At 45.2% G+C, this 17,334-nt stretch overlaps 1 protein-coding gene across 1 annotated transcript in view; it reads left to right on the forward strand.

Moving 5' to 3' along the window:
- The first annotated feature begins 1,937 nt into the window (after positions 1-1,937).
- Positions 1,938-17,334, forward strand: part of LOC109305343 (quinone oxidoreductase-like protein 2) — a 17,349-nt gene continuing 1,952 nt past the window's right edge. Inside the window, exons 1-9 of the mRNA XM_019528348.1 lie at positions 1,938-2,002; positions 3,060-3,219; positions 4,410-4,506; positions 6,850-6,908; positions 7,939-8,004; positions 8,376-8,485; positions 12,303-12,384; positions 13,998-14,179; positions 16,132-16,360. Coding sequence (XP_019383893.1) covers positions 1,938-2,002; positions 3,060-3,219; positions 4,410-4,506; positions 6,850-6,908; positions 7,939-8,004; positions 8,376-8,485; positions 12,303-12,384; positions 13,998-14,179; positions 16,132-16,360 — 1,050 coding nt within the window. The remainder of the gene's footprint in view (positions 2,003-3,059; positions 3,220-4,409; positions 4,507-6,849; positions 6,909-7,938; positions 8,005-8,375; positions 8,486-12,302; positions 12,385-13,997; positions 14,180-16,131; positions 16,361-17,334) is intronic.

Consider the following 17,334-nt stretch of genomic DNA (forward strand, 5'->3'; position numbering starts at 1 on the left):
CAATCGCTACAGCTGCTTCTGGGAGCAGCTGCAGCAATTGCCTGGTGCTTGAAGGGGGGGGCACTGGTGCTCCTGCCTGCCTCCCCTGCCCATCAACTAAGTGGCAAGTGTGGCCAGTCAGGGGGTGCACCGGTGCTCTCAGGGGGAGGCACCCTCTAGGTGTCGCCACTGTAGAGGAGCAAGGAGACAGGCTGGGGCTGCAGAACACAGCACTATGGCAGCAAAAGCCCCTACGCACCCCCTATGCATTGCCACTGCCATTTGGGACTGGTTAAGAACTAGAACTGTCCTATGATGTACATATATCAAGTGGCAAGGTGTAGGAGAGCGCTTTTGTGCTTAGAACAGCTCTGGGGTGGTGATAACTTGAGATTCATGGAGCTATTAAAAGAGTCCATCCCCTCCTAGGCCAGAAGGGGTCTCCTACAGATTTCCCATCTCATCATCCACTTTAGCAAGAAACATTTCTCCCATGGCTTCTTTGCACACTGTAGTTCTGGGTGGGTAAAACACCTGTACTGCCCTGTGTAAAATGCCCCACTCTGCTATGGATGTGAAACGTGGGTGACCTACCTCAAGAGCCCAGGGAGGGATCATCAGTGCCTCCGGAAAATCTTCCACAGCAAGGGGGAAGATCACCGCACAAATGTCAGCATCCTTGTTGAAACCAGTGTCACCAGCATTGAGTTGGTGATCCTCAAACACCAACTTTGCTGGGCTGGACATTGTGCATGGATGTCTGACTCTCAGCTCCCAAACAAGTGCTCTGCTCCCAGCTTAGCAATGGCCTGAGACCTCACAGTGGCAGAGGAAATACTACAAGGACACTTTGAAGGCATCCCTCAAGAAAACAGATGCCAATGTCAAGTTGGGAGGAGCTGGCTGCCAACCAGTTCCAGTGATACCACAACCTCAGCCAAGCAGCTGCCTGTTTTAACGTAAAAGCCTCTCTTGCCAACAAAGCAAGAGAGAGCGGAGAAAGGAATAGGAGAGAAATCCCTCTCTGTGGAAGGACCTGCAACTTCTGTGGAGAGGTCTGCAGCTCTAGGACTGTACTCTTAGGTTGCCTCAAGACAAGACCCACCAATGAGCTAGGGCAGAGATTTCTTTTATTTAAAATTTTCCATAGTCCAAGCCAAATTTGCCAAATCAAATTCCAAATCTGTGAGTCAGTCCAGAACGATAAGTGGCCCAACTACTGGCAAACATCCTCCACCCCCATCTGGGCCTTCACATGCTCCCAAATCCTTTGGTGGGCATCCTATTTGCAGGCCCAAGCCCTGAGGCTCAGGGTTCAGATGCCCGAGTTTTGCTTGCCTTTAGCCATAAGGCCCTTGGAGCAAGCAAGGGAGGAGACTCCCATTTCCATACACTGGGCTTAAAGCTGCTGCACCCCGGCGGGTCCTGATCCACACCAGAATAGCAGTTCTCCCGCGACAAAGTGCAGGAAAATCGCCTTTATGGACACGGATACGTGGTATTTTCCTTGCCAGGTTAAGAAGTTACTGCGCTTCTCCTGGGCCTTCAAGAAGCCGAGAAGCAGCAAGAGGCCGAGATCACCCTCAGACCGAGGGACTGCCCCATCCCCCCGTCCTGGTGCCAGGGTGGAGAAGCGCCTGCCCCCGGGGCAGGACATGGAGGTTGGGTTTGCTAACACTTGGCAAGGCACCCTGCGGGCTGGAGGGAAGCCTAAGGCCAAAACCTGTCCTACAAGCCTGGTGGTTAGAGCCGAGCCCCGGGAGCCGCCTCTGCCCCGGCTCGCGGGCAGCTGCCGGGCCTGCGGCGGGCTGGCGGGGTGACTCCGTCTCAGCGGCTGCAGCTAAGCGCCGGCGCGGCAGAGGGTGGGGGGCGGGCGCAGGCCTGGGCTTAGGGCGCGGCGTCAGGGGAGTGGGAGGTTCGGGGGGCGGGGCCGCCCGTCCCACCCATCCGGAAGCAGCATGGCGGTGGCGGCGCTGCGCGGGGTTCTGGGGCTCGGCGGGATCCACTGGCTGAGGCGCGGCAGGTTCGGGCTCCTCCCTCCCTCCCTCCCTGTCCGGCGCCGCTCTCCCGCTGCACCCGTCCAGGCACCAGCCCTGCCGCACCCCCCCGGCCCTCGGCTTGGGTGGGGCTCGTGAGAGACCGTGACCCCGATTTGCAGAGTCCCCACGTCAGCGCTGCAGAGGACAGAGCCCCCCTGACCCCAGCTGGCTTCCTCAGCCGTGCTGGGATTCAGCGCCAGTCACCAGGGTCCCGCCAGAGCTACCCCGGCTGCGCCACGAGGCGGGAATCTCTCTTGCTGGTTCCACCCCCCCCCCCCCAAAAAAAAAAAGGAAAAAAAAAAAGGCTTCTGGCTGTTGTGTTTCTTGGAGGAGGGGAAGCTTGAAACGCTGCCCAGGTGCTTCCTCGAGGGCCAGAAACTGGCAGAGCCTCCACGGGGTCCTTTATTTTCAAAGGATCTCTTGATTTCTGAAGACCATCTCTGGTTGTGAGGGGCCTGGTGCTGGAGGTCACTTCCATGGTGCTCCCGTTGCACAGAAAGTTTTAAAGAGGAAGTCCAGGAGTGGGCTGGAGGGGGACTTGGACAGGCAACAGAGGGTAGTATCTCTGCTGGCAAAACCTTAAATAAAGCCTGAGAGCTCTGTCTTGGGAGGCAGGGAGCTGGACGTGGTGGCACAGGGGGTTTCATGTTCACCAGCTGCCTTCCCCTCACGGCGCTCAAGCCAAGGCAGCGGTGGCCCATTGTTTGTGATAACACCTGCAAACTTGTCCTGAGGGGCCTGCAGTCCAAGTACAGTACTCTTAGATTCAGCTTTTGGATTCGTTCATCAGGGATAATTTCCTCTTTCATTTTGTTCTTAAATGTATGATGAATGCAAACTAAACTTCTTTATGCCAAGTTTAAAGGCAGGGGCCTGTGTGTAGCCGTTTGTTTTGGGATACATAGTCAGAGGATAATAGCTTCTATAGCTATAATGCCTTTCATTCAGCATTTTTTGACATGTGACCACTTCTAAGGTAACAGCATGACAACTAATTAGTGTACAGCACCGGTGACCCCAGTGTATGCTCTTGTGTTGCAGGAGGAGCACTTCAGTTATAGACCATCTGGGACTGCTCTCTCCAAGCAATGGGCTCCCACTGCCATCCTACTGCCGGAGCTATCGAACTGTGTTGTGCACTGAGCTGGCGAAGCCACTGATTATTACGACTGTCCCATCGCCTCCTTTGCAGCCCCAAGAGGTAGAATATACATGATTTATACTGGAAACTCGTCACAGAAGGGACCATCTCTTTCTACTTGTGCTATTTGTACACTGCCTCAAGGGAGGTCTCTAGACTACTGCAGCAATAACATAATACCTAGCTCTTCTCTAGCATGTTTCTTTGTCAGTACAACTTGGTGCTTTGCAAAAGAATTCAGTATCATTCTCCCTATTTCAAAGGTGGAGAAACGGAGGCATCTGGAGGGAAAAAGAATTGTTTAAGGTCACCCCACTGGCTAGTGTCAGAGCTAGAAAAAGCACCCAGGTCTCCTGAGTCCCAGTCTAGCGCTCTATCCCCAAAGTAGTGTTGCATCCCTAAACAATAATAAAAGGCCTCTAGAGAGGGGAGTGCTGCATTCAGCAAGAAAGATGAAAGTTAAAACAAACATTGGTAAAAGGCTGAGTGACCTTGATCCAGTCCTTTTCCATTCCTGTGCCTCAGGTCCTATATCTGAGTAGCAATCCATGCTTCCCAGTTTATTTCATGTTTGTGCAGCCCTTTAAACAGGTAAAGCACAGTGAAAGTGATGATTATTATCTGCATGAGAAGAGAGTAGTGCAATGTGGCATTTGGTGCTGTGCAAATACTGAAGATACAGAGCAGCTCACTGACATGAACAGCTGGCACATGTCATTACACAGTGCAGTCGTTAGAAGAAGTGTCCAAAAGTGGAGCACAGTGGGAAAATTGGCTGGAGATAGTAATAGGTGTTCAGCAGATGCAATCTGCCTCCCACTGACACACTTTGGGGGCGCTCTTCAGTGGGTGTAAATCTTTGTAGCTCTTGTACAGTCAATGGCCATCTCCTGGTTTGTATCAGTTGAAGGTGTGACTCTGTGTCATAGAAAGCTTATTGAGAGAGCTTGATTTGGTTGTCCCAGCTCTGCAGCAGATTTAATGCAGGCCTTAGTTTAGTTGCTTAGAATCTTGTGCTTTAGTTCCCTGTAAAATGGGGGTAATATTGATTTCCTATCCCACTGGGTTGTCATGAGGAGAAACGCATAAAAAAACCTGTGATACTACAGTTACTCTAGCAATGGGGAGTTACACAAGTATCTAATAAAGAGAAGAGCTGCCTTAAAAGAATGAACTGTTAGCACAACGAAGTAATCTCTGTAGTGGTTGCATGAAACAGGAGAGTTACATCTGCCTCTTCTCTTTTTCAGGTCAGGGTTGGCATCCATTGCTGTGGGGTAAACTTTGCTGATATCTTGGCCTGCCAGGGTCTGTACCAGGAAAAACATGCTCTTCCATTCACTCCTGGTGAGTAGGAACCTATCGATCTTTGCAGAAGGTTATGGAGTCACTAACTTAATGTATTTAATTCTAAGTGAATTTACTGCTGGTGCCAGACGGGGAGCCCTGAAGAACAAAGCTGTCTATCCACAAAGTAGGTGCAGCATATTAATCTTTGAATTGGTGCCAATTTTGATGGGTTCATTGATGTGGACATCTGTTCATTAGAAACTGAGTATAAAGCTCCCAGCTCATTTTACATAGGCATCTGGAGAGCTGTAAGATAGTCACAATTCTTGTCATTGCTAACTTCTGGATTCTGATCAACAGAGGTGCAGAGCTCCATATCCTGCTGGTTTATTATGAGGGAGACATGTTTAACAAAACAATAATTCCCCAAAGTTTCCAGTCATAAAGGGACTCATATGGCTTTTGCATTAATAAAGGACATGCTTTATTTTTTTGTCTTTCCACAAGAAGGCAGACTCACAATAGTATTAGTAGGGTCTGAAATTTGCCCCAAATTGGTGCAACCTTTGGTTTACCCTTTACTTGCTTTCTTATACCTTTATTGCTGTTCTCAGATAGGGAGACTCCTATCCACCTTGAGAATTCAGTTTTTGTCCCCACCTTTAGGGTTGCCATGTCCAGGTAACATAGTTTCTAATCTGACAGGCACCAAGTTGTGTTTAATATCATGTTACCTAAAATATGCTGATTAGCATGCTTATTTGCAGGAAATATTTTCCCCAGGGTAGACAAGATCTCATTGTGGCTGTCTGTATCACCTCTTAAAAATATGTGTTATATAGGACTTTGAATTTTCAGAGCACTGTGCAAACCTTAATCCACAACAACACTGGCATAGATAAAGAGACTGAAGCAGAGAGTTTTTATTTTGGATTTTTATAGCACTTAGGGCACTGAGTCTGTCTCCATGACTAAAGCTACTTGGTGCTAGGAAAACTTGCCCAAGATTATCCAGCACATCAAAAGCAGAACTGCAGTCCAGGACACTATTGTTTTTCAAAATGCAGTGGCTGCTTGATTGGCTGTTCTCAGTATCGTTTGTGGCTTCCTGCACACTTTGGCTGTATCCACACAAGCGTGGATATTTGGTTCCCTGGGGACAACTAGCAGTGGGACACCTTGTGTTCATGCCTGTGCCACATGCTCTGTGGCGCATGGCAGGTTACCCCGGGTGAGGTATGGGAGCCAGGGGCTATCACTGGGTTGTCTCCAGCAGCCTTACCCGGGCTCATGGGGACCTCCTGGGGCTGCAACAATGGCGATCCTACAGCTTGGAGAGTGCCTTTCAGCAGCTAGGCTCCAGTTTTGAGTGGCCCTCGCATGTGCCGGTTTGCTTTTTTTTTTGCATGGGTTTTTTTGACCCCTGGATATCTAGGGGTCAAAAAAAATACCTGACCTGCTCACTTGCAGCGTGGAGAACAGCTGAACGCACAATATGTGGTGTTGCAGAAATGTCTGTGGCACCACATATCGTACAATCATGCTTATCTGGACGTGGCCTTTGAGTCAGCAAAGGGAAAGGATATTCCTGGAGCATTCCTCCTGCCTCCAGTAACTGAACCTCCTATTCCTCTAGCTATGGACATGTTGCACCTCTTTTGTGTTAATTTGCTGCACTAAATGCTTCAGGTTTTAATATCTTCTTTGGCTTTTGCCCGTCTGGGAGCTGATAGTTTCCATTATACCAGGAACACATTTCTGAGGATAGGTGGCTTGACTGGTTCTTTTACTTTTTAAGTTTCTTCTTTCATTCCTTACTCCATCCATTTATCAAGTTTTTTATCTCTCTTGGGCCAACAGTGCCACTTTCTGGCCTTCTTGCAGCATTACTTCCAAATTATTTTATGTTGCAAACGCATACCAGGTATATGGCCCTCTGGAAAATGAGAGATGTAGTTAGTCATGTTAGTCTGAAGTCAAGAAGAAGGCAGTGTAGATTTGCACTTGTAGACTAATCAAAGTAGATGTTAAGTATATATATAGAGCACATCTAATTTGGTTAGTCTATAAGGTGCAAATCTACCTTGGCTTCCTTCGGAAAATACCAGAGTTAAAAACCAAAGAACAGCCATACTCTGAACATCTTTGACATTGAACATCTTTTCAGTACATTTTAATGCTGTTGCCCATAAGGCTGGTCAGTGTGACCTGTTTTCCTGCTTTGCAGGATTAACTGAACTCAGTATTGCTGTGTTCTGTTCACCTCAAGCTAGAGTTTTACTATAGGTGAGACCTTTCTTGTCCCATAGGTCTTGTCTGCAGTGAACAAGGATGACTGGAGGTGGGGGAAATGACCTGTTTGAATAGCAGTGGGATATACATGTTCTTTTTCTTCTTTAGGAATGGAGTTTTCAGGGGTTGTGATGGAGACAGGAACGGATGTCAGCACAGTGCAAAAGGTAACTGGCATGAAATAGGTCTTGGGTACAGGAATGGAATCATGGTGGCTAGCTGATCAGTGAGGATGGGGATTCATTACAGGGATTGTCTTTAATCATTTTGTAGTATGTTCTTGAGAGCTGTGCTGGACAGTTGTTGTCATGGTCCAGACTGGCTTGCTTACTGGATAGAGCCATGCATGTTGCTGAGGTTTGCAGGGGTAAGGGTCGAAAGCTGCACGTCAGGAACCAAAATGCCAAGCCAGGGTCAGGAGCTGGCAGTCAGAAGCCTAAGTATCAAGTCTAAAGGATAATCCACAGGGCAGAGTCCAAAAGTAAGCCAAACTGAGGTCAGGAGTTGGGGAAACAGGTCTGTAGGGAGAATGCAAAAGCTGAAATCAAGGAGCAAGCCAAAGGTGTAGGGTTTGGTCTGTAACAAGGGAAATCAGAGGTGTTGCTGAAATAAGATTTTTTTTTATATCTATAGAGATATCTGTAGATATAGATAATCTCACATCTACCAGAAACTGTCCTGTGTCCACTATGGCTCATCTGACAGTCCAACAAAGTCATTACTGCCATTACATCATACACATTCCCACCATAATATCTGCAACACATATCTGTATACCCTCCTGTCCACTGAAGACCAGCGTGTTGGGAAGCAAGGCTCAGGTGCTGGAGGAGTTCTTTAAATGGAGCTTGAGAACCATTCAGAGGGAAGGGGCTAGGGGTCAGTTGGCCTTGATTAGTAGTAACTGTGTTATTGCACTTAACAAGGGCTGCAGGGCAGGAGCCTCACCGGAGTGTGTGGAAGAGTTTGGGTGTTGTTTTCAGTACAGGATTAGGAAAAGACACAAAGATCAAATTGGGAATGGGGAGAAATGTGTGTGATTATTTCAATGGCTGGCCAGACAGTTGTCTGACATTGTTTGTGCTGTTTGTTTTTTCCTGATAAAACGGGAAAGCCAAACATTTAAATTAGAGAGTGAAGCAGGACCAAGTGACTGTTCTCACCCTAATACCTGTCCACTAATGATTTTTTTGGCAGGGAGACAGAGTACTTGGCGTGACAAGCTCTAAGGCAATGGCTGAGGAGTGCATTATTGATCAGAAGGTAACGACTGTTTTAATACAAATTTGTATTCCATTACAACAAAGATTTGTATGATTCCTGTTTGGCTCCTATTAGATCATTTAGCTTGTAACCTCATTTAGGATGATTTTTTTTGCCCTTTCTGTCAGTAACTTCAGGATTTGGGATGTAGCTTGCCCTGGAGAATTCTTGCAAAGATAGAGTAGATTGATAAGAGAAAATACATTAAATATTGCTCAGGTGACATTAACAGTTTCTTATCCTATACCTTCTAGTGAATTGTGACATCATGGTTCTGAACCATGTTTATGCTGCATTAGAGAGGCTTTTCAGAATACAGAACTTCATTCTTTTTCTTTCTGGAATTAAATGTGTTGCTTTGTCTTATGTAGATGCTATGGCAGATCCCAGATGGTGTGTCTTACGAACACGCTGCTGCACTGCCTGTGTCTTATGGCACAGCCAGCTTGGCCCTTGAGCGAAGAGCACACATGCAGCCAGGGTAAGTGACTATGGGAGACCAGAGCACTACAGGGGGACCAGTACTTGGCATTGGCATACTGCTTATCCTCTTTAAAAAAAAACAACCCACAAAGAAAATCCAAAAAACAAAAAAACTATATATTTTCTCATATAAAACACCCACCAGAATATAATATGCTCATTGTTTTTGAAAGGCAGAATGGCAAAAGTGTCTGGGGAGCAGAGCATGCTCATTGTTTTGCATACTATTAATTGTTCCAGGTGAAACGAAATAAAATCAGCTAACCACAGAACCTGCTCATTTCTCACATACAGTGTGCACTCCAATTTCCAGTAGCTGCTTTTTGGGAAAAAGGTGTGTTTTCTGCAAGAAAATAGGATAGCACACATGCAGACTCTCTTGAAATCTAATCTCCTATGCTGTGCAGCAACCCCCCCCCCCCCGTCCCCCCAATGTGGTGGTTTTGTTGTCATTTTGCAGATGTGGAAACTAAGTCCTCTTAGGGCAGATTTCAAGATGGATATAGTCTCCTGGGAATAACAGGAACTCTGAGTTTCTAACTGGTCAGTCACTGAGCTGGGCGGCTTCTCTGTCCTATTGGGAGCGGGGCTGCAAGGTTTCCCTGTTTCACAGTTAATTTGCCAAGAATATAATAGAATTTAGAGGGTGTTGTGCTACATCAAATAGAAGGTGAAAACAGGTCAGATTATTTTGAGAGCATTAGAATCACAAAGCAAAATAGAACTGTATAGCCACTCAATGGACATACAATGCAACACTCCTGAAAAAGGTGCAGATTTGTAAACAATATTATACAAGAAAAAATAGAATAAACCAGTGATTCTTAACCTTTTTAAATTCAGGGCACCCTTCCACAATTTTTTAATTTGGTGGCATCCTTGGTTGAGAACCACTGTTGTTCTACCTCAGTAGTTCTCACCCATGGTGATGCCGCTGCTGCCACCAGGTAGAAGTGCCCCACATGCCCCTTACACAACCAGACCTGGAAGGGCTGCAATGAGTGCATGCTCCTCCTGCATTAGGCTATCAGATAAGCTTAATATAAGCAGGAGTGCCCACTTTTGCAGCAGCCCTCTTTGATTTGAACCCACACGGCATCTCTCAGAAACAGTCCCACTTGTCCCAGATACCTCTGTCTCATGCACCTCTGTTTCCAGGAGGAGCTTGCAGGGGTCTGGACTGGGAAGGGCTGCAGCATAGGCACTTCTGCCTGCTTTAGTCTTCTCAGAAGACTTTAATGTGGGAGGAGCGTGAGTATGTTCAGTAACCCTTCCTGGCTGTGCACAAAGTATGTGAGGCATTTTACTTGGGTGTGGCAGCACTGCCCACACTGCAACACTCCTGGAAGGGTTTTGTGGCACTCCAGTTGAGAACCAGTGGAACACACTATTAGAAAAATAGATTGGCTACATGGCCAGTAAGTCATTTCCGATATCTTTTTACCCTGCCTACCCCCAGGAATACAGGCACATTTTCTAGAATAGATTTTGTAGTCCTTTGGCTATGATTTTTTTTTTAATGTTCCTAATGATGCATCTACTTTTCCCTTTTGGAGATTATGCCACAGTCTGGTCTTGTAGGGCAGTGGTTTTCAAATTTCCTAAACTTATGGAATGCTTTCACATCACTTCTTCTGCTATGGAACCCCTACCTCCATCCTGAAGACTGGCAGAGAACCAAGTGACCCAGGAATGGCAGTGCATTGCCTCCTGGCCTGCTCTACCATTACCCCCAATCTCTTTATAGAACTCCCAGTGAACTATCACAGAACCTCAAGGTTCCTTGGAACAGAGTGTGAGAACCACTGTTGTAGGGTATTTTCCGTGCAAGGCTCTGTCTTCTAGTACCTGCTTCCATCACTGCCCTGTCAAAGTCCCAGTCTTGTTCTGGATTTCGGCAGAGGGTGGTAATTACAATGGTGGAATTGCATATTTTATTAATGAACAGGAGATTCTTCCAGTGCTAATGTTGGAGCAGCTTGGTGGTCTGGAAGTATGGCCTTTGCTTAACGTGGGATAAATCCTTGGCTCTTACTATGAGAAATCCTTGCAGAAATTCTGAGACCAGTAGTACCTTAACATTTAGGGAGACAGGTTAAAGCACCATGTAGAACTTGGGAGACATCAGGTTTACTTCCTTTCTCTGTCACAGATTTGTTTTAGAACCTTGGGCAAAGCTCTTAATCACTGTGCCTCAATTTCTTCATTTAGAAAATAGGGATAATTGTTTACTTTAAAGAGGAATTTGAAAATAAAGAAAAATACTAATATTTATAAATGCCTCTGGAGAGCTGAGATGTGCTACGGTGATGTGAGTCATGTAAACATTTAGATGGGAAGCAGCCGTAATGAAAAGGCAGTACCTTGGTCAGCAGATTTTGCATTATATATTTTAATTTTGCTCAACTCTCAGAGCCTGTGTGAGGGTATGTTTAGAAACTAAGAATGCACAAATCAGTTGAGAACTTCTGAATGACTTTTAAAATGGCCTGTTTTACACAGGGTTTGATACCCTTGCAAAGCTCTTCATTAGAAGAAGCTTCTGTATATAGAATGATTTTTATAAGCCACAGACAATGTGTTTTGAGCTAAAACTAATTCCATATGGGATATGGCGGTGAAATAGTTGGCAGGAGCTGGATATATCCCAGGCAAATTTTAGCTAAGTCAACAATGTTGTGTAACTAAAGATTAGTCTTGCAGTCCAGTATCATTGCATGCTATGCATTGCTCTGCTGATTTATTGTAAGGCAGCAGCTGTCCTTTTGGAAAAGCAGGCTTATAGTGTTATACTCAGGTCTTAAGGGAAACACTGATGCTTTTGAGAGCCAGGGAAGTTCATGGGGAAAGTTTTGACTGCTGGCCTGGGGTTTGGAAATGCAGGGAGTGTCTTTGTGACTTCTGGAATAATGGTTCTCAATCTTTTAAGACTCAAGGCACCCGCTCGATAACTTTTCACAATTTAGTGGCACCCTATTTAAAGTTTAATTTATATCTTACAGAGCTTACCTCCTTGTACATTGTAGCACCTATAAAGGGATATTGCAGGGTAGCAGGCAGCACTGCACAGGGCATCCCTGAGGACATGACAGGGTGATGCATGGTGCTTGGAGTTGCTAGGGCAGGGCCGGGCTACTATTTTGGGTGGAGAGCCGCTTACTGAGTTTTGGCAGGCCATCAAGGGCTGCATAACAGGCAGCCAGGGGCAGATAAATATTAATTTTCTAAGTTTTTTAGGGGCCCCGTGGGCTGGGTAGAATGGCCTGGTGAGCCACATTTGGCCCGTGGGCCACATTTTGCCCACCTCTGTGCTAGGGGCTGTTAGGCGTGGCAGATGTGGGATCTTGGAGGTGGGTCATTAGATCCCTGGAAGAGATAGCTATCCCTGTAGGAAGAGGAAAGTGGGTGGCCGTAGCCACTGGTGCAAAGGCTGGTGCCAGCTGAAAGTGACATATAAGCATTCACAAAATGCAGAAACTTTCTGATCAGATTACTTCACTTTCATTTGAGCAGAGACAGGGTAATGTTCACTCAAGGGAGAAGACAAGCTCCCCCTGCTGGTTCCTCTTGGGAAGAGTGTGATAATATAATACTGATGGTACTGAAGATGGGGAATACTTTCCTATACTGAACTGTATCACATGGTCATTTGGTTGCTGGAGAATTTTTAGTCAAAGTCATCTTTCATCTTCAGAATTACTGGATGAATAGCTATGGCTTACAGGAAAGCACACATTCAAAAAGTAAGGAAATGCCCTTCTTTTGTGTTAAGAACCTGTTTGTTTCATTCTTTCTCTTTTCTCTGTCTCTCCTAGGGAAACAGTTTTAGTGACAGCAGCAGCTGGGGCCCTGGGACTTGCTACTATTGATATTGCGACCAATGTTTTTAAGGCAAAGGTATTTCCTTTTCTAAAACATATCCATATTCTCTGCGCACATCCTGCCATAATGACCATACCCTAGTGTAGGATATTCAGGATTCAAAGACCATTAGAAACATTAATGAAATAAGCTTCGCAAAGTGGGTGACCACTATTCTCTGTTTTCCAAGTGGGCCTACCAAGGTATATATTTAGACTGAGAGTTGCCCAAGATGTTACAGTTGGCAGAGCTGGGAAAAAGAACTCAGAGACTTCTTAGGACAGAGGGGCTGGTAATCCAGTAATCCAGCATTTCCCAAATCATGGTGTGTGCTTTCTTGAGAGATGGGGGCACAAAAGTTTCCTAATGTGGCATGTGTGAATCATAGCAGCAATCAGCAATGCCTCCCTACTTCAGTCACTTTTGCACCTTTTACTTCAGCTGCCCCTGCCAACTTCCTTCACCACTGATGGCTGCCAGTGGGCGGAACTGGCAGCTATCAGTAGTGGGAACCCTACCATAGTGAAGGTGAGCACTCTTGCATCCTCCTACTTCAGCCACTGCTGTTGATTTCCTCTCCTCCCTCCCCCCAACTCAGAAAGTTTGGGAAATGTTGCAGTAAGCCGACTAACACCTTCCAATAATACCAGAGGCTACCTACCACATTTTTTCCTCATAAAACGGTTGTCTTCTACTGTGCCCCAGTGTGGATCCTCATTGCTTTCTTTAATTCCGTCCATTACTAGTTAGTTCTTTTAACCAACTGGGAAGTACAGGGGATGACCTATAGCTTAATTCATGTTGGAAGTCATGGTCATGGGCTTCTAAGTCTTTTGGATGCATGGTTTTGGGAATTTTAGCCAGGTTCTCCTTTAGATATGAACCAATATTGATCTAAGGGAAAAATAGTATTTAATGGATATGGGAAAAAGCTTTGGAGTTTTACTTCCAACCTCCCAATAAAGATGAGGTAACAGCATGCTTTTTTCATTTCCCCCCCACTAAAATATACAAGATGGCTTCATAGTCATGCATTAATTACCGTGCTGAAGAGTACTGTGCAAAGTGACAATGCATAAATAAGTCCAGTTCAGACCATTTGCTATGTTCAGAAGGCTCTAAGAAACCAAAAACTCTGACTGGATACTTTTGAAATAAATGATTCAGGGGCTAATATTCTCCCTTCTGAGTTAAAGCCTGCTATGCTGCTGGATGCTGCTTTTGATGAAGTCTAATACAGGTTCTAAACACATGTAGTAATTCAAAATCTAGTAGCATATGCTGTAAGAACAATAGTGTTTAACTCAGTACCAAGTCTGGTTTGAATAATTGTACCCTGCAGTTTCAGCTGGATATGGTATTGTTCTTCAGTTTTATGCCCAAAGCTTTCGTGAAATGCTTCTTTTTTGCTGTTAAACAGCTGCTGTTTTCCATCCCAAAGGTTGCTGCTTTCAGGGATGGGTAAAGAGATATGGTTTATGTCATATGGAAAACATGCTGGGATATTGTAATAGAAGAGACAGAGCAGTTTTATAGCAACATAGCTTGTTGCAGTTAAATAGAAATATCCCCAAGCATCACTCTGGGCAGACACTGTTGTGCTGTGGGAGTGCAATATTGGGTTTTTCTTGTGTCTGTCTTTCTTTTAGGTGATTGCAGCAGCTGGAAGTGATCACAAATGCAATGTGGCACTACAGAAGGGTGCCACACACAGTGTAAATTACAGCCAAAACAGCTTAAAAGATGAGGTGAAGAAGCTTACTGATAACAGAGGGGTCAATGTAGCGATAGATGCTGTTGGAGGAGACATCTTCAAGCAAGCATTACACAGGTGTGTTGAAGTAAGATTTGGCTTAGATAATTTAGATCAGGACAGTCAAGTATCTGATCTCTTGGGACCCTTCCCTCTAGTCCACAGCTCATCCTGCATGCTTTAGGGAGTATAAGGAGGTGGGAAATAATTTCACAAGATGGAACTTGGCCTTAGCAAGTTGCTCTCTAGAAAGAGTCATGAATCTCAGATCTTTAATGACCACAAGTTGGGCAAGGCTTTGATATCTTTTTATTTTTTTAATGTTAGCTGAAAAGTGACATTTCAAAGACAACATTGCATCTTAGTGCCATCCTGAGATGTGGGTTTCTTATGGACTAAGAAAAGAAATGGCAGGTATTAATCAGCAGCACCAGTTCATCCAGCACCACAGCTGCCCTTAGGAGCATTGCATTAAAGATTTGCATGGAGCAGAGGTTCTGAAGCATAAAAAAGCATCTTGTGGTCATCCCTTGGTGGCATTTGCTTCTTTTATCCCAATGGCAACTAAAGCAATTGTTCACATGGGGGCGGGGAAATAATAAGAACATATATTAATTGGTTTTTACCTATTCCTTATGTGAGGTAAGACTGGAAACAGGATGGCTCTGGGCTTGTACAGACATTCAGGTTTTCTTGGGAGAGTTGCTACTCTCCCAGGTGAAACCACAAGTGTACAGATGTTCAGACTTTTTCTCCCAGAGTGAAAATGGCTGCTCCAGGAGAAGAAAAACTTGGGAACAACCAGGGTTAAATTGCTCATAGGAGAGTTTCTTCTGGGACAGCGAATGTCTGTACATGCTATGGCCTCTCTCAGAAGAGAACATTGTCTCCCTGGGAATCCTGGAGAACCTTTTGTCAAGGTGTTTTTAAGCCTTCGTCAGAGGCATTGGGTGTTGGCTACAGCCAAGGCTGGGAACTTTTGAGTAGGGTGTGCCAAAGCTTCTGCTAGGACCAAAGCTGGAGGTTCCTGTCTAGAAGGACTGCCTTTCTACTCAGGGTCAGGTTGATCACCATATTTGGCATCAGGAAGGAATTTGACCTCATGGCCATATTGGTATGGACTGTGTGGGTTTTTACCTTCCTCTGTAGTGAGTGGCCCTCTACCCAGGATCTCTTGAGAATATATTGACAACATTTCATAGAAGCAGGACACTGACTGATGTTGTTCCTCTGCTTTACCTGTGACAGATCAGGGTGTTAACCCTGTTGTGTGAGGGTTGACACTAGTCTTATGTAGAGTTTAGATTATGGTTTGTATGGGATGGTTTGGATACATATAATCCTGCCTCTGGCAAGGGGTTGGACTAGATGATCTCCAGAGGTCCCATCCAGCCCTACCTATGTATGATTCTGTGTTCTTGCTAAACTGTGCTCCAGCAGGGAGCAGAACACACCTCGTTGACAGTCCCCACCATTGTGCTGCAGGGGAACACAGGTTGACCATGGGCAGTCTGGGTCAGCCAGTCAGGGCTGCCCTGTGCACTGCTGCTATCTGTTGCCAGTCAGACTAAGGGAGCCTGCAGAGCATGCTGTGATAGGGCCCTTTTCCCTGGCTGCACAGTGTCAGCACTAAAAGCTCTCCACTCTTCAGGGTCTCAGCATTTGAATGCCTGTACATGCAACTCTGGATAAGTTTCTTTACCAGGAGAACAAATCTGGGAAAATTATCTGAGATTATTTGAATGTGCATGCAGCCTCAGTCAGTGTTGTGTGATCAGCTGGCTTTCTGTAGGCCAACACAAAGAGCCTCTTCCATGCACCTTTTTATTTGACAAGTGTGGATGAAGTCTTTGTGCAATAGCAGAAAGTATTGATCCCTTGGTTACTGAGCTAATGGCACTGAGGTCACTTTTGTATGGCATTCTATGAAGAGCCAGATTTGGATGCGTTAAGTCCTGAGGAACTATAGCTTTGGATTTGACCCTAGGTTTTTTTTCTCCATTAAATCAATCTTCTTTCTGTCCTTGCAGTTTGGCTTGGGAGGGCAGGATTGTGGTGGTGGGCTTTGCTGGAGGAACAATTCCCTCATTTTCAGCTAACCTGCTGCTTCTGAAGAATGTGTCTGCCATGGGAGTGTATTGGGGTCGGTACCGAGAAGAGGAGTTCCCTCTCTTTTCATCCTCTATTTCCTCTGCTCTTCGGTACTGCTATGAGGGAAAGATTGAACCTCATATTGGAGAAGTTTTCAAACTGGAGGAGGTAAGAACTCTGCCCATGATGTCAATTCTTTTCAGGGTTTTCTCTTCTTTTAGGCATGCCAGTAGGAAAAAATGAGTCTCTAATCAGGAAGGCTACTGTCAGCACTCTGCAAAAGGGTGGAAAGGATGGCCCCAAAACTTGAACTGGGTTCAAGAAACACTTAAGAGTTGAACTAGGAGATGCATGAGACTGATCATCTATGCCTTAGTTTTAACTCTAAATTCCAGTAATGGCAAAGCATGTATAAATACTGCATAAAGCAAATGCTGTGATTAAGTTCAGGAATATAGGTTGTGGCCGTATTGGTGTAGGTATTCAAAGGTATTCAAGACTCTTGAGGAAGAGGCAATATTTTTTATTAGACCAACTAGGTAGTTGCAAAGAAAAAAATTATTTGCAAGCTTTTGGGCTCAAACACCCTTTTTCAGGCCAAAGAGAAGTCAAAGATTGTAAAATTTTTCCCAGGTAGAAATGAAACTTCATATTGCATAGGAGAGTTGGAGGATGTTATGGGTCTCCTGGTTGGAAGAGTTCAGTTGTGAAGAGTTGCTCTATAGGTATGCCAATTAGGCTCAAACAAAGGCAGAAGCATGTTACTTACCTTAAATATGTCTGGTGGTAGGTAGGATGCAGCAAAATTCAGAATCCTGTGCAATATGAACTTTTGTTTCTACCTGGGAGAAATTTTACAATCTTTGACTTCTCCTTTGCTGGAAGAAGGGTGTATGAGCCCAAAAGCGTGCAAATACATTTTTTTTTTTTTTTTTTTTTGCAACTATCTAGTTGGTTTCATAAAAGATATTGCCTCTTCCTCAAGAATTTTGGATGTGATTAAGTTCAAACACTTTGCAACTTGTTACGGTCTTGTGAAATGTCAGGCTCTCAGGATTACATTATATAGTCCTAATTTTTGTGCACAAGAGTGGGATTGTGAAATTCCATTTAATATGTGCAGAAGGATGGTACGGAACCCT

This window comes from Gavialis gangeticus, unplaced genomic scaffold, assembly GCF_001723915.1.
Source record: "Gavialis gangeticus isolate Ggan-Ray unplaced genomic scaffold, GavGan_comp1, whole genome shotgun sequence".
NCBI classification, from domain to species: domain Eukaryota; kingdom Metazoa; phylum Chordata; order Crocodylia; family Gavialidae; genus Gavialis; species Gavialis gangeticus.